Source organism: Mus caroli, unplaced genomic scaffold (assembly GCF_978045245.1).
Source record: "Mus caroli unplaced genomic scaffold, Mus_caroli_1 scaffold_2, whole genome shotgun sequence".
NCBI lineage: Eukaryota > Metazoa > Chordata > Mammalia > Rodentia > Muridae > Mus > Mus caroli.
In genome coordinates this window covers 145,518,060-145,543,109 of record NW_028227257.1, presented here as the reverse complement: position 1 = coordinate 145,543,109, position 25,050 = coordinate 145,518,060, and the positions used below count along the sequence as shown (strand labels likewise).

At 41.3% G+C, this 25,050-nt stretch overlaps 1 protein-coding gene across 1 annotated transcript; it reads right to left on the bottom strand.

Moving 5' to 3' along the window:
• Positions 1-1,125: 1,125 nt before the first annotated feature.
• On the bottom strand, positions 1,126-23,726 carry LOC110289780 (N-acetyllactosaminide alpha-1,3-galactosyltransferase-like). Its single transcript, XM_021156157.2, has 7 exons — positions 23,642-23,726; positions 16,193-16,271; positions 15,799-15,882; positions 14,715-14,747; positions 10,727-10,777; positions 5,712-5,855; positions 1,126-1,881 (listed from the first exon to the last, which is right to left on the bottom strand). Exons 3-7 carry the CDS (start codon positions 15,873-15,875, stop codon positions 1,188-1,190), a joined length of 999 nt encoding a protein of 332 aa, XP_021011816.1. The 5' UTR covers positions 15,876-15,882; positions 16,193-16,271; positions 23,642-23,726; the 3' UTR covers positions 1,126-1,187.
• Between the last annotated feature and the right edge of the window lie 1,324 nt (positions 23,727-25,050).

The following is a 25,050-nucleotide window of genomic DNA, read 5'->3' as shown; positions in this document are numbered from 1 at the left end:
ATTCTCATAGCAAGCTCCATTCATCAAGAAGCCATGCCATTTCACAACATATAAAGATGTCCATTCTGGAATCCCCTGTCATGGATACTCCTTCTCTGCCTCTATCATCTGTAGCAGGGGTTACACAGTTGCCACTATATCAAGAAGGTATACCACCACATACCACATGCCACATGGAGGATGGCTACACACACAAATATGTGTGTGTGTGTGTGTGTGTGTGTATATATATATATATATATATATATATATATATATATATATACTCACCCTCATATATTATATGTATATCCTCATATAGATAGGAGAATGGTCCCTGAAAGACACTGCCCTCTCAGATAGCTCAGCCTTAGCTGCATGTATTAACCAATATAACAGAAGTCATGTAACTCCACCCCCAATTGTTACTTGACATTTCCTAAGAAGTCTGGATATATTCATCCCAGATGAAAATATCCAGATGTACAACAGACCAAAGAAATGATTCTATTCCAGTCTATCTTAGTGAATCAAAGAGTGCATTGCTGTTACATATGGAAGCATGAACAATTACAGTCTAATCATACTAACAAAAAGCTTCTTTTATTTTCAGCCATCATTAACCATTTATGTATTTTTAGGGAGGCAGGGAGGGGCCTCATGAATCTCATGAGCCCTTCTCTCCTCCTGTGAGGGAATGTTAATGGGCTTATTTTGTGAGTGTCTCAAAAATGACCAAGGCTTTTCTGATTCAAGATAGCAATGGCTACATACAATCTAAACAAAGCAGCCACAACAGCTTCTGCTCTCATCATCTGGGATACTTAGTTTCCTCTTCTAGTTCCAGAATCCATTCCATTCCACCCTGAACTAACACATTATACTTGCAAGATTGACACAGATGTGAAATTATCACCTACCATCATGCTTCCATCTGACTCTCTGCGGTCACTATGTCTCTTATTATGTCATTTCAGCACTCTCTCTGTGACCCTATGCCCCTTATTACATCATTTCAGCACACTCTCTGTGACTGCTATGCCCCTTATTACATCATTCAGAATGAATCAGAGCTGAAGATAAGTTCTCTGTTGATGGGTTTGGCACTTTGTAATGATTTTTTTTTTATTGTCAGAATATGCCAGCTGCTAATTTTCCAAGGAAATCAATACTCCACAATTCAGAAATGCAAAGGAAGGGCTATAAAATTATAGGTGCCTTCTAAGAACTTTATAGTTCTTAAAGTTCCAAGCGAGTTTGACAGTCTTAATATCAGAAGTCTTATTCTTTCTTAAATCCCAGCAATATTCTGGTGACAAGAGTTTAGTGGGTCTATGGAGAAAGAAATACTTGTTTAAATGGCTTTCATCATGCCAAACTGCTTCAATGTTATTTTTCTTATCTTTCATAATTGCTTTGGCACACTCCTTGGTAATCTTGAAAACCTGAGTGGTTGTGCCTCCAAAAACAGCAGCATGGTAATAAAAGTCCCCCTCGCCTACTGCTATGTACGCTTCTGATGACTCGTTCCTCTCATAAGGCACTTTGCTTGGACTTTCCTGGTACCAATATGTGTGCAACTGAGCTACAGAGTCCCCCAGAGTCTCTGGACCATACTTGGCTTTGAATATCTGATCCACATCCATGCAGAAGACATAGTCAACCTCATGCTGTATGTGACCTGCGATGTGTTCACTGATGACCTTCATGCGCACCATGCTGATGTCTTGCCACCTCCGCTCTTGTTTAATCTTAAAAATCTTTAGTGTCCGATGGCGACTCAGGTCTACCCACGGCATATAAGAGAAGTCGTCCAGCATGATGTAAATGATGACCTTCTGGTCGACCATGAAGTACCGATCGGCAGATTCCAGGAACTGACCCAAGTAGGACAAAAGGTATCTGCAGAATAAACAAGAAGCAGTTGAGGTTCATCTCACAGTTTGGGTGGAACACATACATCACAATCGCCTGGGCATAGCTTATCCAGGACCGAAAGCTGAGCACCCAGATAGCCACTACTCTCCTGGAGCATTATGAAAGTATTTACTCTGTTTTCTTTGGCAGGGTCATGGGACAGAAGAGGGGCTCTTTGAGAGAAGACATGAACATTAGTGAGGTAAGGAGTCTCATTCTGAGCCTTGCCCAAAGTGAAAGCCAGAGTTCAGGGTGGCCCTGGGCAACACAGGATGCAAGAGAGGGGTCTCTCCAGGCTTCTGCTGCTGTGCATCTCTGTGCATAGAATCGTCAGCTATGCACACAGTTGGTGTAGCAGTTGGCACTCTGTCCTCTGCATTTTGTATTGTGAGCCTTATGATGGCAGCGAAATGGTTGGGCTGGAAAACATTTCCCCATTTCTGCTCCTGGAAACTGGTGAGATTCTCAGGTAATGAATAGAACAGGTAACTTCAAAAGAGGAAAGGTAACCATGAGGGGGTCTGCTTCAGTAATGCTTATGCGATCCTTAGAACTAAGTCCTGGGTATTGATCTACATTTTGGGAAACAGGCTAATGATAAATTATAACTAATGGTCAGGAGAAAGTGTTGTAGCTCATCCAATCTATTATTATTTGTGAGCCATGAAAAGAATCACTGATGTTGTGATATTGTGCTGGATGCTGTCGCACAAATCCAAAGAAGTCAGCGTTGCCCGTGTTTCCTTTGTGGCAGGTTTGCCTCCCTCATGAAAACATTCTCGTCTATCTTCTAGCCACTTTACCGTTACCGCTACTGATTACATGTTTGCATTAATTTTTACATACCAGCTGGTGAGGAACTTTGTTTAAAGGGTCCAGTTAATTAATCATTTAAAACCCTGATGTGCTATAAAAGAATGAAGAAAGTGTAGTCATCCAGTCTCATTAGTAACTCCACACTGGAGGGGGAGTCCCACAGATAGAGACAGTCTTGAGGTCACAGACACATGACATCTGCACTGTCTCCGAGATCTTTGCCAGTTTGTTTCTTGGTATCACTGCCTTATAGTAACTTCTCTGCCCTCCAGAAAACAAGCCAACCAAACAGTTTTAGTCATTTACACCTACAGCCATTGTCACTTCACCCTGAACACACCTTGTCCTCTCTTCTCTTTGCACAACATAGAACATGTGTTTTTCAGTAGAGCCATACTTCCTACTTTTGAACGTCATTAAAGTTACAGAGAGCTTTCCCTGTATGCCAGAGTCTCCCAAGCCGTGTGTCCCCCAGCTACTCTCTACATTCTCTGTGGCCACTGTGCTTCGTACAAAATAAGGAAATCCTCAACTGTGGTATTCTATCAGCTAAGCTACAGATTGTGATCTGATTTCCCCAGTTTTAACTCGTAAACGCACTTCAGTTGTCATGATGCACTCCGGGACACATGATGGATGGGTTTAGTCCTGACAGCTGCTTGGTCTCTTCCAGTCTGCATCAATTTCTCTGTGACTCCTGCCACTGGTGGTTTGGCAGAGTCTTTACCAAGTATTTATCAGGAACTCTCCTAGTCTGTTTCTTTTTTTTTTTTTTTCAGGGTTTGTCAACTTTATTGACCTTTTGTAAGGGACTAAGTTGGGTTTAAATTTGGTTTTATTTATCATCACTCCCATATTTATTTATTTTAGCTTGTCTTAGGTTGTTTTCTCTATACAGCTCCTTAAAATGAAGGTTAGGGTATGTATTCCTACCTACATGTATGTGTACATGTGTGGTATGTATGTGCGCATGTATGGTGTGTATGTGTGCATGTGTGGCATGTGCATATGTATGGTAAGTGTGCATGTGTAGTATGTACATGTGCATATGTGGTATGTAAGTGTACATGTGTGGTGTGTATGTGTACATGTGTGCATATGTGCTATGCATTGTGCATGTGTGGTATGTATATGTGGTATATATGTGTGCATATGTGGTATGTATATGTGCATGTGTAGTATGTATTTATGCATGTGTGGTATGTATGTGTGCATGTTTGTATGTCTGCATGTATGGCTCTGGAGTTCAAGCCCAGGGACTCATGAGAAGTAGGAAATCCCTCACTTTTTTTCCTGAGAGAATCACATGTATCCTAGGCTGGCCTCAGACTTGCTGTATAGCCAAGGATGACCTTGAACTTCTAATCTTTCTGCCTCCACCTCCCAAGTATTGGGATTACAGCTGTGACCCACCATGACCTGTTCTGGAAGGGCTGAAGGTCACCTACGGCCTTATGTGCTCCAGGTTCTTAAGCTCTGCTAATTGACTACATCTCCAGTCTTGACCTACTGGGTATTTATAGAGTGTGTCATTCAGATGAGTGAATAAAGAAATGTAGGAGGGTGGTGCACACGTGAAAAGATCTGAAAAAGGAAAAGGCTAATGGGAGTAGAGAGAGGAATACAGGAGAGGATAATGGAGAAGATAAATACAGCTTGTTTTATTTCATATGCAGAATTAGAACATTAGAATAGTGGAGTAGGATGGCAGGCTAGAATATGAGAGGGGAGTTTGAACATAGTGCACTGACAAACTGTACGGAAATGTCATAACGAAACCCATGACTTTGTATGCTAAGTTAAAAAAATTGTGTTGCTCAATTCAATGTTCACCTATTTGTGAGCTTTCCTGATTTTATCCTAGAATTGATTTTTGAAAATTTCACCCCCATATGACATTTGGTTCAATTTCAGTTTTTTGTTTATTTCAACTCTTGTGAGTTAAATATGGTCAACCACAAAGAGTACTTTACACACATGGAAAGGACATTTGTTGAGTGGACTCTTCTATATATGTTTTTGTAATATTAAATGTGTATACTAGAAAGAGGCAGTATGAAGAAAGAGCGAGGCGTCACTAAGTCACAATATGGTTGAAAGATCTGCTAACCCTGAACAGAGATGCCAAGAATCAGCCTGTCTCTCCTGAGGAGCTCAGACCGTGTGGAGCGGCACACCTTAGCTGCCGCCCCTGCTCTCCACTGGCCGCTGCAAACTCTCCTTATGCTTTGACCATGTGGTGCAGAGTCTGAAGGCTACACATTGCATACTTACGCCCAGCTTGATGTCTTCACAACATGGTCATGGTTCACATTTTGTACCTGGCAAGGTTCATGTTTGATTTGCAGTATGTCCTAATTTCACTGAACTCATCTCTCTCTCTCTCTCTCAATATTTATTGTCTATAGGTCAGCCCTTCTATCTTTAAGTGGAAACATTTCATTGCACTTGTTTTCCTCTTTAAACAGTTGACTCTTGTGGTTCTGGTTTTCTATTTGATTAGGAGGAATTCAGTGTGGGTTTGCTTTGACTTTAAAATCACTGGATGATTTTTATATGCTCTTTTTTTCAACATTATGATTAATGGTCAGAAAACATAGCATGTAAGAACCCTGCTGCATAAAATCACAGCGGCTTTATTTTGTTGTGTTCCTCTGACAGTCAATATGTACAGGTGAGTGGGAGTTTCTATAAGCAGTTATTTATCACCTGTAGGTGCACAGTAGGTAGGGAAATACTGGAGTAAATACAGAGATAATGAAAAGTGCTATACACTTGTATTACGGTGATTGGTAAAAGGCCCATGAAATTAAGTTATTATCGGAGGGAAGACTGAAAATCAGATCATAGAAGGAAGCTGAGAGAATGGGTTGCTTCTGTGTGGTGGTATTGTGGATTGTGACAAGAATTGACTTAAAGAGAATAACATAGAGTCAGTAGATCATCTCTATTTTCTACAACGAAAAGCCTGAGTTTAAAAGACACTTGATGTTACCTACCTTCCCACTGCAAACACGATCAACCCCACGGTAACTGGATGCTTCTTATAATAATTTACCAAGACTAACTCATTGTAAGTGTTGGTCCACACAATCGGAGCGGACCAGTTAGTAGCTCTCATGCGCATGTGTGTTGGATCCATTCTGTATTTGTAAGAAAGACAGAATTTTAGAGTGAAATAGGTAATCCTAAAACATCGGGGTGGGGGGGGGACTGATAATGCTTAATACCTTGTATCTGAAGGCAGCATCCCATTATATCCAACCCAAAGTCTTGACAGTTCTGATAAGCTAGGGAAGCATCACGTCAGAAAGGGCCACATCAGATCATCAGGAAGGTGAGACAGTTGTGAGTTCAAGGTCAGCATGGGGTATAGATTGAAACTAGGTCTCCAGGAGAGAGAGAGAGAGAGAGAGAGAATGAGAAAAGGAAGGAAAGAAAGAAAAGGACTAAAGAGATGGTCCCACCATTAAGAGTGTATGCTGCTCTTGCAGAGAACCGCAGTTTACTTTCCAGTTCTGGGGTGGCTCACAACCTTCTCTAGTAGGTCACTCCATTCATGTGTACAACTACACATCCCCACATATGCATATAATTTAAATTATATATAATTCCATATGCATTAAGAAATGATAATGTAATTATATAAAATATAATATAATTTATAATATAAAATTAATATATAGCATGTAGTTTATGTATTATATATAACATGTATAAGTATTATATAACGTGTATGTACATTATATAATATATAGCATTGTGTTATATGATATATAATATATTATATGTAATTATATAATAATTAATATATCATACATAATACATTATTATATTATATAATGTCCTTTCCTAATATATATATATGGGAAAATATATACAAATACATATATATATATCTGTATCTGTAAAATACAAGAGGTTGTTATTTCTTCCCTTTTGAGACTATAATATAATTACTTCATTATCATTCTCCCTCTATATACTTCCATATTCCTCTCCTTACTTTCTTTCAAACTTATGGCCTCTTTTTCTTATTAATTTGTTTGTTTGTTTGTTTGTAGAACATGATTTTAATATTTTCAACTGTTCATATTCAACAAGCAGAATAATTATTCTAAGATATATTTCATTGTTATCTCTCCCTCTTCATTTCTGATTTTAATAGTTTGGATATTGTCCCTGTGTCCTCTGGTGAGTCTGGTTAAGGGGTTACCTATCTTGTTGATTTTCCCAAAGAACCAGCTCCTAGTTTTGTTGATTCTTTGCATAGTTCTTTTTGTTTCTGTTTGGTTGATTTCAGACCTGAGTTGGATTATTTCCTGCTGTCTACTCCTCTTGGGTGTATTTGCTTCTTTTTGTTCTAGAGCTTTCAGGTGTGCTGTCAAGCTGCTAGTGTGAGCTCTCTTCAAGTTTCTTTTGGAGGCACTTAGAGCTATGAGTTTTCCTCTTACCACTGCTTTCATTGTGTCCCATAAGTTTTGGTATGATGTGCCTTCATCTTCATTAAATTCTAAGAAGCCTTTAATTTCTTTGTTTCTTCCTTGATCAAATTATCTTTGAGTAGAGCGTTGTTCAGCTTCCATGTGTATGTGGGCTTTCCATTGTTTTTGTTAGTATTTAAGACCAGCCTTAGTCTGTGGTGATCTGATAGAGTGCATGGCATTATTTCAATCTTCTTATATCTGTTGAAGTCTATTTTGTGACCAATTATATGGTCAGTTTTGGAGAAGGTACCATTCGGTGCTGAGAAGGAGGTATATTCTTTTGCTTTAGGATGAAATGTTCTATAAATATCTGTTATATCCATTTGGTTCATAACTGCTGATAGTTTCACTGGGTCCCTGTTTAGTTTCTGTTTCCATTATCTGTTATTGCTGAGAGTAGGGTGTTAAAGTCTCCCACTATTACTGTGTGGAATGCAGTGTGTGCTTTGAGCTTTAGAAACGTTTCTTTTATGAATGTGGGTGCCCTTGCATTTGGAGCTTAGATGTTCAGAAATGAGAGTTCATCTTGGTAGATTTTTCCTTTGACCACTATGAAGCGTCTTTCCTTATCTTTTGTGATAACTTTTGGTTGAAAGTTTTTATTCGATATTAGAATGACTTCTCCAACTTGTTTCTTGGGATCATTTGCTTGGAAAATTGTTTTCCAACTTTTGATTCTGAGGTAGTGTCTGTCTTTGTCCCTGAGGTGGGTTTCCTGTATGCAGCAAAATGCTAGATCCTGTTTATGTATCCAGTCTGTTAGTCTATGTCTTTTTGGGGGGAATTGAGTCCATTGATGTTAAGAGATATTAAGGAAAAGTGATTGTTACTTCCTGTTATTTTTGTTGTTAGAGGTGGAATTATGTTTGTGCAGATATCTTCTTTTGGGTTTTTCAAAAGATGACTTTCTTGATTTTTCACGAGTGTAGTTTCCCTCCTTGTGTTGGTGTTTTCCATCTATTATCTTTTGTAGGGGTGGATTTTTGGAAATATATTGTGTAAATCTGGTTTTGTCATGGAATATCTTGTTTTCTCCATCTATGGTAATTGAGAGTTTTGCTGAATATTGTAGCCTGGGCTGGCATTTGTGTTCTCTTAGGGTCTGTATGACATCTGCCCAGGATCTTCTAGCTTTCGTAGTCTCTGGTGAGAAGTCTGGTGTAATTCTGATAGGTCTGCCTTTATATGTTACTTAACCTTTTTCCCTTACTGCTTTTAATATTCTTTCTTTGTTTAGTGCATTTGGTGTTTTGATTATTATTTGACAGGAGGAATTTCTTTTTTGGTCCAGTCTATTTAGAGTTCTGTAGGCTTCTTGTATGTTCATGGGCATCTCTTTCTTTAGGTTAGGGAAGTTTTCTTCTATAATTTCGTTGAAATATATTTACTGACCCTTTGAGTTGGAAATCTTCACTCTCTTCTATACCTATTATCCTTAGGTTTGGTCTTCTCATTGTGTCCTGGATTTCTTGGATGTTTTGGTTTAGGAGCTTTTTGCTTTTTTCATTTTCTTTGACTGTTGTGTCAGTATTTTTTATGTTCTGAACCTAAGATTCTCTCTTCTATCTCTTGTATTCTGTTGGTGATGTGTGTGTCTATGACTCCTGATCTCTTTCCTAGGTTTTCTAACTCTAGGTTGTATCCCTTTGTGATTTCTTTATTGTTTCTATTTCCATTTTTAGATCTTGGATGGTTTTATTCATTTCCTTCACCTGTTTGATTATGATTCCTGTAATTCTTTAAGGGATTTTTGTGTTTTCTCTTTGAGTGCTTCTAGCTGTTTACCTGTGTTCTCCTGTATTTCTTTAAGGGAATTATTCATGTCCTTCTTAAATTCCTCTATCATCATCATGAGAAGTGATTTAGATCCAAATCTTGCTTTTTTGGTATGATGGTGTATCCAAGACTTTCTATGTTGGGAGAACTGGGTTCTGATGATGCCAAGTAACCTTGGTTTCTGTCGCTTATGTTCTTATGCTTGCCTCCCGCCATCTGATTATTTCTAGTGCTACCTGCCCTTACTATATCTGACTGGATCCTGTCCTTCCAGTGATCCTGGTTGTGTCAGAACTCCTCAGAGTTCAGCTGTCTCTGTGATCCTGTGATTCTGGGACCCTGAGATCCTGGTGTGACCAAGCTCCTAAGATACTGGGATCCCGGGGTCCTGGGTGTGTTGGAGTATCTGGGAGTGGAGCATCTTTTGGGTGTTATGGGACTGGCTGCAGAGTTAGTACCCAATGTCTGCTTAGGGCACCTCTGATCCTATGATCCTGGGTGTGTTAGAGTGCCTGGGAGTGGAGCTTCCTTTGGGTGTTGTGGGACTGACTGTAGAGTTTGTGCCCAAGGTCTGCTCAGGGCAACTGCCCAGACCGGAAGGAACCCATGCCACTGGTCTGGTGGAGTTCTTGGGTACCCGGGTCCTGCTGGTCCCCAATTGTTGTTGAATATATGTGCATATTGAATCCCATAATTACATAAATATAATTTACTAATATATAAGTATATATATTAGGAAGGAGAAGGTAAGAAGGCAGCAGGCCAGACCATTATGTAAGTGTGCACTTACAGTTAAGTAGAAGACATGAAAGGAAAGCCAGGGAATGCTCGTGTGCAGATTTACCCCCATGCTCAGGATGAGCGTTATATATAAGCTCTTTGTCCTGGGGATGAAACCTGCCTCTGGTTTAGCCCTATCTTCACACTTAGAATGAAATTTCCTAGTGACCTTAATCCAAAACATTACTGGAGGGGCTTGGAATGCAAAGTGCTTGGACACATATAATTGTCTATGCTCAGAATGATGATCACAATATAATTAGAAACATATTAGGCCTGAAATGGGCTGTTATTATTATTATTAACAATTTTATTTTGAGTGACAGAATCCTGACTCCCTAAACTTTATGTTTCAATAGCCTTATAGACTGGAGGGATATAAAATGCCAGGAAGTTAGGGATAATCAACTCAGAACATTTTTTATATGTTAGTTTTCACTTTTGATATAATATTTGAATCTTTTAAAAAGATTTAGACTGCTTATAAGCTTAGGAAGCAGGATTAATGACCATAAACAGGAATACTACTTTGTATACGTGTGTTTCATATATACAATAGCAGATGTGTCTATTTCAGGTGATGCAAACGGTTATAGATCAAGTTTTTTTTTAATTAGATATTTTCTTTATTTACATTTCAAATGCTATCCCGAAAGTTTCCCTATACCCTTCCCCACCCTGCTCCCCTACCCACCCACTTCCACTGATCAAGTTTTAAGTAGCAAGATTGCTCAAAGCTGGGACTGCGGAGATGGCTCCGTGGTTAAGAGCACTTGCTGCTCTGACAGAGAACCTGTCCAGTTCCCAGCACCCACACTGTTGGCTCATTGCCCTCTGTAACCCCAGTTCCAGGAGATGCAGTGCCCTGCTCTGGCCTCCTTGGTTCCAGGCACACACTTCCAACAGTGGCACTGATCCCATATGTCAACATTTGTGAATTAACCTCACAGATGCAAGATGGGCTTTCTTACATGGTGTTAAACCAGTCTGAAGGCTGGAGTTCTGGTTGGTTTTTCAGAGACCTAAAAAAAACGATAAAAGATATAAAATTCACAGTGAACAATCTTGATGAGTGCCAGTAGCGATGGCACCAGACCCTGCCACCCAGCAGCCCAGGACCCTGTCGCCTGGCAGCCCTTGTGGCTTTTTATAGTTCTCTTGCACAGTCATCTAGCTCAGAGAGAATTTATAGCTCCCTCAACTTCCTGCCATCCCAAAGTTACTCTGGATTGTTTGATGTCTTGTTCCTTTTGTTCAAGACAAGGTCTTCCTATAGCCCTGGCCAGCCCTAAACTCACAGAAGTCTGACTGCTTCAGCTGTGCCCTACCTCTGTGCTCTTGTTTGTTTTGTTTTAACAGTAGAAAGAGATCTTATTTCCGTTGCTAGATGAGCATTAAATATCTTATTTGCTGAGGAGTCTTCATCTGAGACCTGACAACCATTTTTATGAGGGTTTCTCTGAGACATTCTGTTTCTCCACATGACACTTTCTTGGCACTCCTCTGTGGCTTCAGGCTTTTTACATACAACTTGGACTTCTCCAGGAATTCAACTGTGTTCTGGAGGTCTTAAGTTTTTGGACATCTCACAGTGAAGTGTTTAATGCTGCCATCTCACCTCCAGGTCCCTACTGTCATAGCTTGTATCCCACTGAACATGTGTACACTGCCAAAGCATAGCAGGAGTCAATACCCTCTCGGGGCCCCTGGAAGCCCAGGATTCAGTCCTAAGTGGTTTATGTTCAAAATCTCTTTCAAGTCTATTGCCTGATTCCACCCCCTGCCACCACCAACATCTTCAAGCCTCATTATCTCTTTCTGGGCCATTGGGACAGCTTCCTAATTGGCCTCACTCTTTGTGTGTGTGTGTGTGTGTGTGTGTGTGTGTGTGTGTGTGTGTGTGTCTGTCTGTCTGTCTGTCTGTCTGTCTGTCTTCTCTGTGTGTGTGTCGTTTGGAGCTGAGGAGTGGCCCCATGGCCTCATGCTTGCTAAATAAGCACTCCACCTTGACCTTTATCCCCAATCCAGAAGACTTAAAATTCTTTGTAGGATAAAACCAAATCTGAAAGGAAGTAAATGTGAAGAGAATACTTCCACATGTCATCTTCCGGAATTAGCAGGCTGCTCCCTCTCTGTCCCCTTCCAATCATTCTCTAGATTTCTCCTTGGACTTTCATATTGTGCTATGGAAGCCCCAAGATTACCATGTCATTTTTCAGTTTCACTGTGTTCATGTCCACATTCCTTATATGGCCACAAATTTCCCATGACCCATCTTTTATACTGTTCTAGTCACATCTCTTACTGGGCACCTATCATAGTTTTCCTAGTTCATTGGTCTTTTTCAAATTTCTTTAATCATACTGCAACTTGAGGCTGTTATTTGCATGTAGTTTCCAGATTTCATTTGAGTTACCCTTTCCTAAGTAAAATATTTCCTAATTTGCTGGATAAAGTTAGAGTTCTGCTATTAACAGCTCATACTTTTTGAATACTTTCTGAAGTGAAATTTTTTGGTTTCTTTGGAGACTCAGTTGTGTCATGTAATATTTTTATGGAAACTGTCTTATGGGAGGATGTTTTTACTGAAACACACATGTGGGAGGATGTTTTGTTGAACAGACATGTGGTATTTTTCTGGAAGCTGCCTGGAAAAAAGGCATGTGATGTTTTGCTAGAGTGGACACTTGAGAGAGCACGTGATGTTTGGAAAGGGTATAAGTATAACCCAACAGACAGTGGACAATGCTGTGTTCACCTTGACACTCTTTGCCAGGTTTCATTGGGCTTTGCCGATGCTGTGGCATTGGTACGCCTTGCCTTCATTGCTGATCATCATTTGTTGTGACTTTGTAGACAGAAATGCACCAAAGAACTTGTGGTGGTGTCTGGGCGGCTTCCTGCAGCTTCTGGAGACTCAGGCTGATTGGCAGAGCCTCGAAGTTTCTTCTGGATGGAGCTGCCATTTCTAATTCATGGACGGTGGTTGCAAGTGAATCAAGCTCCTACTACTGATTTGTGTGAACTGAACTGCTGCTATCCTGACAATTGCCCCAAAGAACTGTTTCTAACCAGGTCTACACCTTCTTTTGCCCTATGAACCTTTCCTTTCCACTACCTATGGTGGGTGGTGGGCTACAAGGGAGGTTAAACATTAAAGTATCCTTATTAAACAAGGTTTTGAAAAATATACAAATTTCCTAATTCTTATTTAATTTCTATTTTATACACATGAAGATAGATACTATCATTGCTATCATAATTCTCATACCCATTTTACTAGATAATGAAATCGAGGCACAAAGATCTTTTATAATCCTACTCAAAGTCACGGGCATTGGAAGTCCAGTAATTCTCCTCACTCAATCTTTTTCTTCTTTGCTATACACTCTAGTGGTAGCCCTGATATAAGGGCACCGTGGAGAGTTAATCTTGAGTAGAGTCAGTAGAGGGACTAGGCAGGCGTGGAGCTGTGTTGTACCATAAGGTTATCTCAAAGATGTGACCAAACTATAATATTCAACTAACTCTGGCTGTCATTGCCTATAAATGGTGTGTATTGATATGTTAGGTTAAAGAATTCCAGTGCTAGGAGAATTAATGGTAATAGAAGAAATTATTATTGTTGGAAAGTATGATAGTAAATACATTGTCCAGGGCTGGGCATGGGCTCACATCTTTAGTCCCAGCACTTAGCATGCAGAGGCAGGCACACCTCTGACTTTGAGCCCAGCCTGGTTTACAGAGTGAGTTCCAGGACATCCAGGGCTACACAGAGAAACCCTGTATCAGAAAGTAAATAAAAATTTCCAAGAAGTATATTAACCCATTCCCTCTTCCACCTTCTGCTGCAGTGGGCATTCCTTGGATATTTGAATCTTTGAATGTTTGAATCCTTGAATCTTTGCCAGGAGAAGCATTCATATGAACAGCTGAAAGTCTCCTATTAGCCACTGTCATTGAGACATGCTCTTGTATATCTCTGGTTGGCCTTAAAACCATTATGGAGGTAAATAACATTTAACTCCTCACCTTTCTGCCTCTGTTCTAAGTACTGGTGTCACAAGCAAGCACCCCTGTGCACCAAATCCACTCCTTTTTAACATATTGCTTTCATGCTTGGCCCAGGTAGACCTGGTCCTCTCTGGATGTTATAAGTCACAGAATCATCATGAAACCCAGCTCCTGGACATAGGAAGCATCAGAAAATAAAGTTGCTGCTCGTCAATGTGGGTTCCCATGACAACACTCTTAGAATCCATGACTGTGTGGCCACTGCAACCTCCTGAGAGCCTTTGATGATCATTTCTTTCATTTTTGAGATTCTATGATAATTATATCGTTTTTCCCTTTCCCCCTCCTTCCTTCCAACTTTCCTGAATACACCCCCTTCTTGCTGTATTCCAAATTCATGGCCTTGTATGTATGTTTTCAGGGATGACCACTTGCTATCAGAAAACCGGTTGGTGCGCTCTTCCCTGGGACAACTATCTCTCCTGTGCTCAGCATCTCTTAGTTGTGTGTGGCTCTTTGTAGAGGCCTTGTGATTCCTCCTTCCCCTACACCATTCACTTGGCCACATCTATTGGTGTCCTCCTCGTCTAACTCATGTTTAGGCACACATGTTGGGGAGATGTTCTGAGTGTGGCTTCTTATGATCTTCAACCAAGTCTTGTACCTATGTGACTGCCCAGAACACACAAGGAGGAAAGATTTGCAGGGCCTAAGCTCTGTCTCCTGTTAGTAAATTGCTCCTAGCCTGTTTCCAGCCCTCCATCAAATATGGCTGACTACCCACCTGCTTTTCTTGATTCCTGGCACTCCAACTTTAGCTATCACTAAGATGTGTGTGTCACATGGTGCTTGTGCAGTCTGACTGCAGGAAACATGGAGCATGGATCAACAACCAACGTTGTCCACAAAGGACAAGTCGTACCATACTTGTAAATAAAAACTTACCAGCACTGGTAGGTCATCTGCAGTTTCTTTATGCTTAAGGGAAATTAAAAAAAAAAAAAGCACTATATTACTTCAAAAAGTATACAAAAGGTTTTCACAAATCATCTAGTTCTCTTACTAGTGTTTCAAAATACACTGTTGGAAGTATATCATTGATTGCTCAGATAATGTAGTGAATGTGGTGAAGACCACTAAAGTGAACGCCCATGTGCTATGTATTCATTTATTCCTTGCTATGCTGGAGACTGAACTCAGGGTCTCATTTGTGGTGGGCAGAGTTCCACCATCATCTCTCCCCACCCCCTTTGCTACATACAGCTTTAGCTTTAGGAAACAATACATCCACTGCCTAATAAATTTCAGAGACAAATAAATGAGATTGATTAGCATCCTTAGCAGAAACTTGTTAAATAGCTAGGAAGTCTTTCTGCTTGTTTCATATTTATGGAGTGAATACATTTTATTCCAGAAGTCACCAACAGTAAAGAGGGTGCTACTTGTTTCCATCTTTAACATACTTTTGTGAACATTGTTTGCTGCCACAGCCAGTGGTAGTTTCATACACTTCTCTTACAGCCCTCCCCAACCACAGTGGACACAGGGATTCTCTGCCTGGAAATAGCTCCATAGAATACACTGGCCACCGGGCGTTGGTGGCGCACACCTTTAATCCCAGCACTCGGGAGGCAGAGGCAGGCGGATTTCTGAGTTCGAGGCCAGCCTGGTCTACAGAGTGAGTTCCAGGACAGCCAGGGCTACACAGAGAAACCCTGTCTCGAAAAACCAAAAAAAAAAAAAAAAAAAAAAAAAAGAATACACTGGCCTCAGAAATCCGCCTGCCTCTACCTTGCAAGTGCTGGGATTAAAGGCATGTACCACTACACCTGGTTATCTATAGAATTTTTAAAATCTTTGATATCATTAGAAACAAAGAACTGGGACAGAGGGCTCTATTTATGGAGACAGGCACGAGTATAATTCACATATATTTGGATCTGCACATTTGGCCGATTTCCTTAAGGGGCAAATCCTGTAATCTCACCAGATTCTTATCAAGAATATAACATTAAGTTTTCACAATTACCTGAAAGGGTATTCTCTATACTGGGCATAGAGAGACATTAGAACCAACAGCGATAGGATTAATATTTTGTATCTCATTCTTTTCCTAGAGGGAAAAGAAAAAGATAAAAGTTGAGTATCTCCAGAGTAAGCAGTAGGAAACCCCATGCATTCAGAGTGAGCTGTGAGAAACCCAGTGTACAGAGAGTGAGCTGTGGGAAGCCTTGTATACAGAGTATGCTGTGGGAAAATCTTGTGCATACAGAGTAAGCTTGGCCGCCTTTCTCTGTGACTTCATCCTAGTGACTCTGACTAGCAGGTAAGGCACTGTGGCTCCTTGGATATTAAAATTCTACTTCACAGCTTAAGTCACATTGTGAGATATAAGTCAAAGAGCTCATAATGAAAACACGTACCTATCTGAGGTTTGGGCTCAGGGCTACTCAGGCCAAGTCCACCTTCAGCAGCTTCTTTCTCTTTCTACTCTCTCAGCTTCTGTGAATGAGATAACAGAAATCCCATCACTGTTTGTTTAGAATCTTTATAAAGAGAAGTTCACCGAGTGTCGTTAGCTTTCAGGGGCTATGGTGCTGTATACAGAATGACGGGTCCAAATTACCAAATTTTCACTCTTCATTATACCCAGAAATCACCCTGACTACACCTACATATTATGAGCTACACATCATCAACTACATGCCATAGGACCCCTGAAACCTACAGAAGAGCACCCCTACATTGCTGAGTGGGTCTGAACTCTCTTCAGAGTCCTCACTGAGCTGTGTTTCCTAATCTCTTACCTCACAGTCCTCATTGAAACTTTGACTCCAAAGACTTGTACGGTAATAAAGGAAATGGTTAATTTACCAGTGCTGTGGTATTGTGATGATCACAGCCAGAAGGGCAGCAGGAGACTTATGCTCCTTCTCCAGAGTAACTGATTATGAAATTATTGCAGTGTGAAGCCTGGAGGCTCAACGCTATTGTGTAAGTTATCCATACAAGAACCTTGGATTTTCAGCCATGCAGTTTACAAAACCCAGCCAAGCAGGCAAGGTTTCCCTTTTACCCCCGGGTTCACAGAGGCAGAGATTAGGGTATTAGTGCAAAATTGAGCTCAAAAACAAAGAGGCCTGGTCCTGAGTTCAACCCCCAGTAGTTCCACATATATATGTACACAGACACAGACACACACACACACACACACACACACACACACACACACACACTTCACTATATTGCAATGGATGGCAGCAACTCACTCTGTACACCAGGATAGCCTAGAACTCACAGAGATCCTCCTGTCTCTGCCTCATGGAGCTCTAAGATTAAAGGCATGTGTCATTATGCCCAGTGTAAAGTCTTTTTAAAAAGGTAAAAAATTATGTTAATCCACCAAAATGAAATTGTCTGTGCATCAAGAAGAGAGGTGGGTATCAGTCAGTTTGGTTGAAATTAAGAACAACCTTGCACCTACTGTTTTCACAGACCACAAAGTAACTCCGCACAGGCGTCATCACAGACCCTCACCACGCCTGGGGGAGCAGTTGGAGAAGGCAGCGTAAATGTTTGAAAGTGAGTTCAGTGTGAGACTTGTTGTCAGTCCACACTTTGGTGATTCATCATTCCAGTCTTTTGTGGATGATGATGCCATCTGTGTCCCTTGAGAACGAACCAGGTGGCTGTGATCTTAACAAGTCACATGCTGGAGTTTATTTTTCATAACCAGGAGATTAGTATCTTCCATTCATTTACTTACTTATTCACTTTATGCCACCATTACAGCCCCCCTCCTCCCAAGCCCCTCCCCCACTCCTCCTCCCCTGAGAACCCATCCTGGCACATCAAGTCCCTGCAGGACTAGGCACATCCTCTCCACCTAAGGCAGATAAGGCAACAGAGGCAGGGACAGCTCTCCAGAAGACTCCATTTTGACTGTTTTTATTCAAATGTATTTGTTTAAGAATTTTATCAATGACTCCTTTGTTTACATTATTTCCACCCATTTACTCCTTCTATGTCTCCCTCTACACTCCCTCTCAAGTTTATAGTAACCTCCTCAACCAATAAATAAACATATTTACATATGCACATAAATTCCACTGACTCTGTTAGTGTCACACCAGGCAGCAAATCTCATAAAAGAGATTTGTTAGAGGGACAAGTCCAGGGGGAGAATGATGAATCCAAGGTTGCTGACTCTGTACCTGGGAGATGACAGCATGAACTGAGCAAATATAGGATTTCTTAGGGAGTGGAGACTTCAAGGGCAGAGATTTCCAGGGTATGGACTGGTGGGTGTGATGGTTTGTATATGCTTGGCCCAGAGAGTAGCACGCTGGGAGGTGTGGCATTGTTGGAGTAGGTGTGAACTTGTGGGTGTGGGCTATAATACCTCATCCTAGCTGCCTGGAAGCCAGTATTCTGCTAGCAGACTTCAGATGAAAATGTAGAACTCTCAGCTCCTCCTGCACCATGTTTGCCCGGATGCTGCCATATTCCTGCCTTGATGATAATCAACTGAACCTCTGAACCTCTGAGCCACCCCAATTGAATGTTGTCCTTTATAAGACTTGTCTTGGTCATGGTGTCTGTTTATGGCAGTAAAACCCTAATGAAGGAAGACACTGGGATTTCAAGTCCCACCAAGTGAACTCATCGGGACCAATCAGAAAGCTCAGGAATTGATGGGTTTTCCTGTTCAGGGATTGGTGGCTCTTTGGTTTAGACTTTTCATCTAAAATTAACAAATCTGGGGAGGGTCCTCTGGAGGGGCGGAAAACCACCTTTGTGACAGTCACAGAGGCTAGATATGTTATGACAGAGAAGTCTAGCTGCTGGAACTCCTCAGGCCAGTGCCTGGCCACTTTCCTGCCTTGAGGGTTTACAAAGTTATCAAAGTTTACAAAGAGAAAGCCTTTCCCTGCCTCTAGAGTCAGCATGAGTAGTCAGCAGAACTCTCTCCTATTGAACAGGTCTTAAGTCCAATTAGACAACTGTAGATTACCCCTAAGGTAAAAGTGTCACTACTCCACTGTTGGAAGTTATATTCTGGTACTCTAATGGAACAGAACTGATAGGATTGTGTATATGTGTATGCAAGCCACTGTTCTCTTCTAACAAACCCTGCCTTAGTCACTGTCCTATCGCCTGAAGAGACACCATGATCAAGGCAATTCTTATAAAGAAAAGCACTTAAGTGGGGCTTGCTTACATTTTCAGTTTCAGACCATCATCATCATGACAGGCAATAGCAATATGATGGTGTTACACAGGCAGACATAGTGCTGGAGACAAAGCTGAGAGCTGCATTCTGATCCCCAGGCAGCAGGAAGAGCATTCCTAGGCCTGGCTTGCACTTTTGAAACCTCAAAGCCCACCCCAGTGACATACTTCCTCCAACAAGGCCACACCTCCTAATCCTCCTCAAGTAGTGCCACTCCCTGATGACTAAGCATCCAAACATGAGCCTAAGGGGTCCATTCTTATCAAACCATCACACTGACTAATACACTGTCTGTGCTTCCTTGAACCAATGTGCTGCTTCGCCCAGAAAACCTGAGTACAAGAAGTGAGAGGAGAGAAACTAGGACTTTCATAGATTTACTGGAAAACACTATCAAAGTGGATGAGTCGTAGGAATTCTTAGCCAAGCAACAGAATTCCAAAAACAATTGATATTCTAGAACTTCAGACTACATATTTGAACCAGAGTACATATTTGGGGCAGAGAAAAACATGTGAAGAAAATTTTTGACCTAAAAGATGATTAAGAAGTCTAGCTAGAGCCGGGCTTGGTGGCGCACGCCTTTAATCCCAGCACTTGGGAGGCAGAGGCAGGCGGATTTCTGAGTTCGAGGCCAGCCTGGGCTACAGAGTGAGTTCCAGGACAGCCAGGACTACACAGAGAAACCCTGTCTCGAAAAACCAAAAAAAAAAAAAAGAAGAAGTCTAGCTAGGATCTGTTCCAACACTGGGAGTAACTGGGACCAGTGGGACCCACGCACACAGGAACTCCACCAGACCAGTGGCATGGGTTCCTTCCAGTCTGGGTCAGTGCCCTGAGCATATCTTGGGTGCAAACTCAGCATCCAGTCCCACAACACCCAGAGGAAGCTCCACTCCCAGGTGCTCTAACACACCCAGGATCAGAGGATCACAGAAGCTTGGTCACACCAGAATCTCAGGGTGGCAGGCACCTTGACTACCAGGCACTTTGACACAGCCAGGATCTCAGGATCACAGGATCCCAGAATTACAGGACCACAGAGACTGCTTGACTCTGAGGAGTTCTGTCACAACCAGAATCACAGGAAGAATGAGCTCCAGTCAGATAGAGCCAGGACTGGTAGCACTAGTGATAACCAGATGGCAGCAAGTCCTGGATACACCATCACATCCGAAAAGCAAGATTCGGATCTAAAATCACTTCTCATGATAATGATAGAGGACTTTAAGAAGGACACAAATAACCCTTAAAGAAATACAGGAGAACACAGGTAAACAGCTAGAAGCCCTTAAAGAGAAAACACAAAAGTCCCTTAAAGAGTTACAGGAAAACATAATCAAACAGGTGAAGGAAATGAACAAAACCATCCAGGATCTAAAAATGGAACTTGAAACAATAAAGAAATGACAGCCGGGCGTGGTGGCGCACGCCTTTAATCCCAGCACTCGGGAGGCAGAGGCAGGCGGATTTCTGAGTTCGAGGCCAGCCTGGTCTACAAAGTGAGTTCCAGGACAGCCAGGGCTACACAGAGAAACCCTGTCTCGAAAAACCAAAAAAAAAAAAAAAAAAAGAAATGACAAAGGGAGACAGCCCTGGAGTTAGAAAACCTAGGAAAGAGATCAGGAGTCATAGATGCAAGAATCACCAACAGAATATGATAGGAGAATCTCAGGTGCAGAAGATACCATAGAAAACATTGACACAACAGTCAAAGAAAATGCAAAAAGCAAAATCTCCTAACCCAAAAACATCCAAGAAGTCTAGGACACAATGAGAAGATGAAACTTAAGGATAATAGGTATAGAAGAGGGCAAAGATTTCCAACTCAAAGGGCCAGTAAATATCCTTAACAAAATTATAGAAGAAAACTTCCCTAACCTAAAGAAAGAGATGCCCATGAACATACAAGAAACCTACAGAACTCCAAATAGACTGGACCAGAAAAGAAATTCTTCCCATCACATAATAATGGAAACACCAAATGCACTAAAAAAAAGAAAGAATATTAAAAGCAGTAAGGGAAAAAAGTCAAGTAACATATAAAGGCAGACCTATTTGAATTACACCAGACTTCTCACCAGAGACTATGAAAGCCTGGGCAGATGTCATACAGACCCTAAGAGAACACAAATGCCATCCCAGGCTACTATACCCAGCAAAACTCTCAATTACCATAGACGGGGAAACCAAGATATTCCATAACAAAACCAAATTTACACAGTATCTTTCCAAAAATCCAGCCCTACAAAGGACAATAGATGGAAAACACCAATACAAGGAGGGAAACTACACCCTAGAAAAAGCAAGAAAGTAATCTTTCAACAAACCCACACAAACATAGTTCCACCCTCTAACAACAAAAATAACTGGAAGTAATGATCACTTTTCCTTAATATCTCAATAGGAAATTTAATATTACCAGCATATCCTAATTGATTAAAATTCAAAAAATGAGGAATTAGAAATTTGTGGGCTGTCATGCAGTGGTCTCTCTAATTTGGTAATTGGAGAAATAGGTCCAATATTGTACAATTCATATACATTTTCTGCTTGTTTGTAAGTGACAGTGTCTTGCTGTGTACTGCATAATGGTCTTGAAATCGAGCTTCCCCTATCTCAGCCTCTCTATTAGGAGGATTGTTAACCTGATGTTTTTACACTATACTATTGTTTTCAGAACAGCATACCTATTTGAAAATAATTTATACAGTCAAAAGAAACAGAGGCAATTAATTTGGGAGGTGGCTTGTAGGAGAACAACAAAGGGTGAGACTGAATGTTTTCCTTGATATTTATAATTATTGTATCAATTTTGAAGAAGAGGACCTTATAAGTTACTCTTTTTTCTGAGATGAATACTTTTCAAAATCATCACAGCCAATGAATCAGTATCTTACCCTCACCTCATGTCTGTGCCACCCTCCAAGCAGAACCATGGTTCACTGAAACAGTTGATGAATGGCTTCATGGATAGACCATCTTAATACACACACCATTTCTTTTCTTTTCTTTTTTTTTTTTGGTGGTGGGGGTTTCGAGACAGGGTTTCTCTGTGTAGTCCTGGCTGTCCTGGAACTCACTCTGTAGCCCAGGCTGGCCTCGAACTCAGAAATCAGCCTGCCTCTGCCTCCTGAGTGCTGGGATTAAGGGCGTGTGCCACCACGCCCGGCTCACACACCATTTCTTAAATGAATGTAACCTGTTCCCTGTGGGCTGAGAATGATGACAATCACTGAAGTCAAATAGCTTCGACCATAGCAGGAAATTTGTATTCAAATAATCGTGCCTATGATTCATTCCTTAGCTACTATGGAGGTAAAATCCTTTGATGATGTGAGGGACATTGAAGTACAGCCTTATTACAATGAACTCCAATGTTTAAAACTTGTTCTTATTTAGGGTTTGTACCACAGTAAAAGCCAAGATTTTAAAGCTCTACTAAAAACAAAACAAACAAACAAACAAAAATCTACTTATCTACTTTATGTTCATTTAATAACATGTCCATAATTTTTATGATTGGTATAGAAATATATATTGTGTTGAATATAATAAAAAATTAGTTGAATTTTAAAAAAAGAAGTCTAGCTGGGATTGGAGAGATGGCTCAGCAGTTAAGAAACACTAGCTGTTCTTCCAGAGGTCCTGAGTTCAATTCCAGCAGCAACAAGGTATCTCACAAACATCCGTAATAAGATCTGATGTTCTCTCTGTCATGTACACACACATGCAAATGCAGCACTTATATATATAAGTGAATAATCTTTTTAAAAGATGTTTATCATGTGTATATACCTGGTTTCATAGATAAGTGGAATGGGCCAGCAAGATGGCTCAGTGAGTGAGGGTGCTTGCTGCTAAGTCTGAGTTCAGTCACTGGAACCTACATAGTAAAACAAGAGAACTGATTCCCTCAAGTTTTCCTATGACCTCTAAAGGGGGCCTCCACACAAATAAGATAAAACAAATTTAATTAAGCAGAAAATGGAGCAGAAATCAAATTTAACCAAAAATTCCCAAATTCAATTTAGAAGAAAATGATTAATATAGAAATGTAAGAACTTTAACAAATGCCAAACCAAAAACAAAACAAAACAGAAACAGAAACAAACAAAAAACCCCAAAACCCAAACCAAAAAGACAACATCAAAATAAAAGCCATGCACAAAAAGCAAATTGTTCTAATGGCAGTCATTTCCAAGGTCCCAAGACTAACAGTCACACAGGAAAGTTTTAAAACCCCCGACGTCAAGCCCACACCAAGACAACTGAACAGCAGCAATCTTTGGGATAAGATCCGGATATGAATATTCTCGATCCAGGAAATTCCAAGATGCAGCCAATTGTAAATTGTGAATAAATGTTGTGTCCCTTGCCACTAAGAAAGACAAAAACTCCCTTGGGCTGCCTTTGGATTCTGGAGACTGTGTTCCACAACAGGGAATGTCCACCTGTCTCCTGTCCACCTGATAAATATACAAAGCAGCAAGCTGCCCAAGAAACCCTGGAGGAGGTCGTCAAGTGGTCGCCGCTATTGGGATGCTTTCTTACCCAGTGGATGCTGATGACCAGTGTCACCTATACAGTTGAGTAGCTAAGAGAGGGGTGGGACAGGTTGTTGAAGGCTATAGCTCACCTTGATGGAACAGTTGAAGCAAGGGCCACTGAATTCCAGGTCACTTCTTGGTGTGTGTTGTATTGCTACCACCAAAATACCGAGGCTGGGTGCTTTACAAAAAGAAAAAAAAAATGTGCCTCCAGCTCCAGATGTCCAAGAATCCATTCAGTTTCTGTTGAAAACCATGTGGCAGTCAGCCAGAGGCACTTTGTGGAGCGGAGCATGGGTTTGAGTGGTAGAGGGGAGCTTGCTAACAACCATGTCACAGAAGCCCATCTCCAGAGCGACAGCTCACTCATAGAAAAGCATTAATCCCTAGTCAATGCCTAACACAGCACTATCCACTGGAACCAAACCTCAGTGTGAACTCCACGCACCCTTGGCGCACATAAGCAATGTGTCTCTCCTTTAAGTCAGCATTAAGATTCCCTCCTCCTTCCCCTATGCCTTCTTTATTAACTGTGGTATATGTAGGGTTGATTTTTACCTGTTTATTTGATAAACTGCACAACACACCTACAGCACCACTAAGCTATAGAGCTAGTTCCACTTATATGAAGAATCAGTAGCATTTATACAAATGATGCTGCCTTTAATAGCACCAAAAAGAATGTTTTCATCACTCCAGAAACTGGTTCTCTTTGGAACTCCTGCCCTCTGGTGGACACCAGGGGAAACTGCTTTGCCTTAGCTCTGGAGTCTAGGGAGGAAGTGGAGCTTTAGAGTTTCCCACACAGGCAAACAGATAATTCGGTTAGTGAACTCTGAAAAAATGTAATTCCAGCCGCTCCAAGCTTGCCACTAATGACATTTCTTGAGATGGGGTGAAGTTTGCCACCCTGTGCAGTGTGAATCACTTAGCAGTGCCCTTGTATCCACCCACTACATGCCAGTAGCACCCACACTCACAATCCAGTTAGGACAAGCAAAAAATGCAGCCACTGTCATTGCCAAATGGCTGCGAGGGCTGGGAGGGAGATGTGAGCTGAGAGCCGCTGATGTGCTGTTGTGGGGAGACAAGGAGGCCAGGACTTACTGCCCTGCGAGCAGCACGGAACCCTGTTGGCCATGGCACTGGCATAGAGCCTCAACCTGAACTCAAGCTGAAACCCCGAGGTTGCAGCTTGTGAACCACAGGAAAAAGGTTCTGTCTGCTGGACCACGGATGGAAATGTTAGCAGCAGGAAGGTGAGGGAGCTGGTCCCATCTCCAATCGAGAAGCAGAGAGATGCTGATGCTCTGTCTGCCTTCTCTTTTGTATTCAGTCTGGGACCCCACATTGACTGGTGCCATCCAGTTAGAATGAGCCTGGTTACCTCCGTCCACCCAACCTAGCAACTCCCTTGTAGACAAGCCCGATGTCTGTTACACTGGGAGGGAGTGGGGAGCATGCCTAGGCTGGAAAGATGGCTCAGCTGATAATGTGT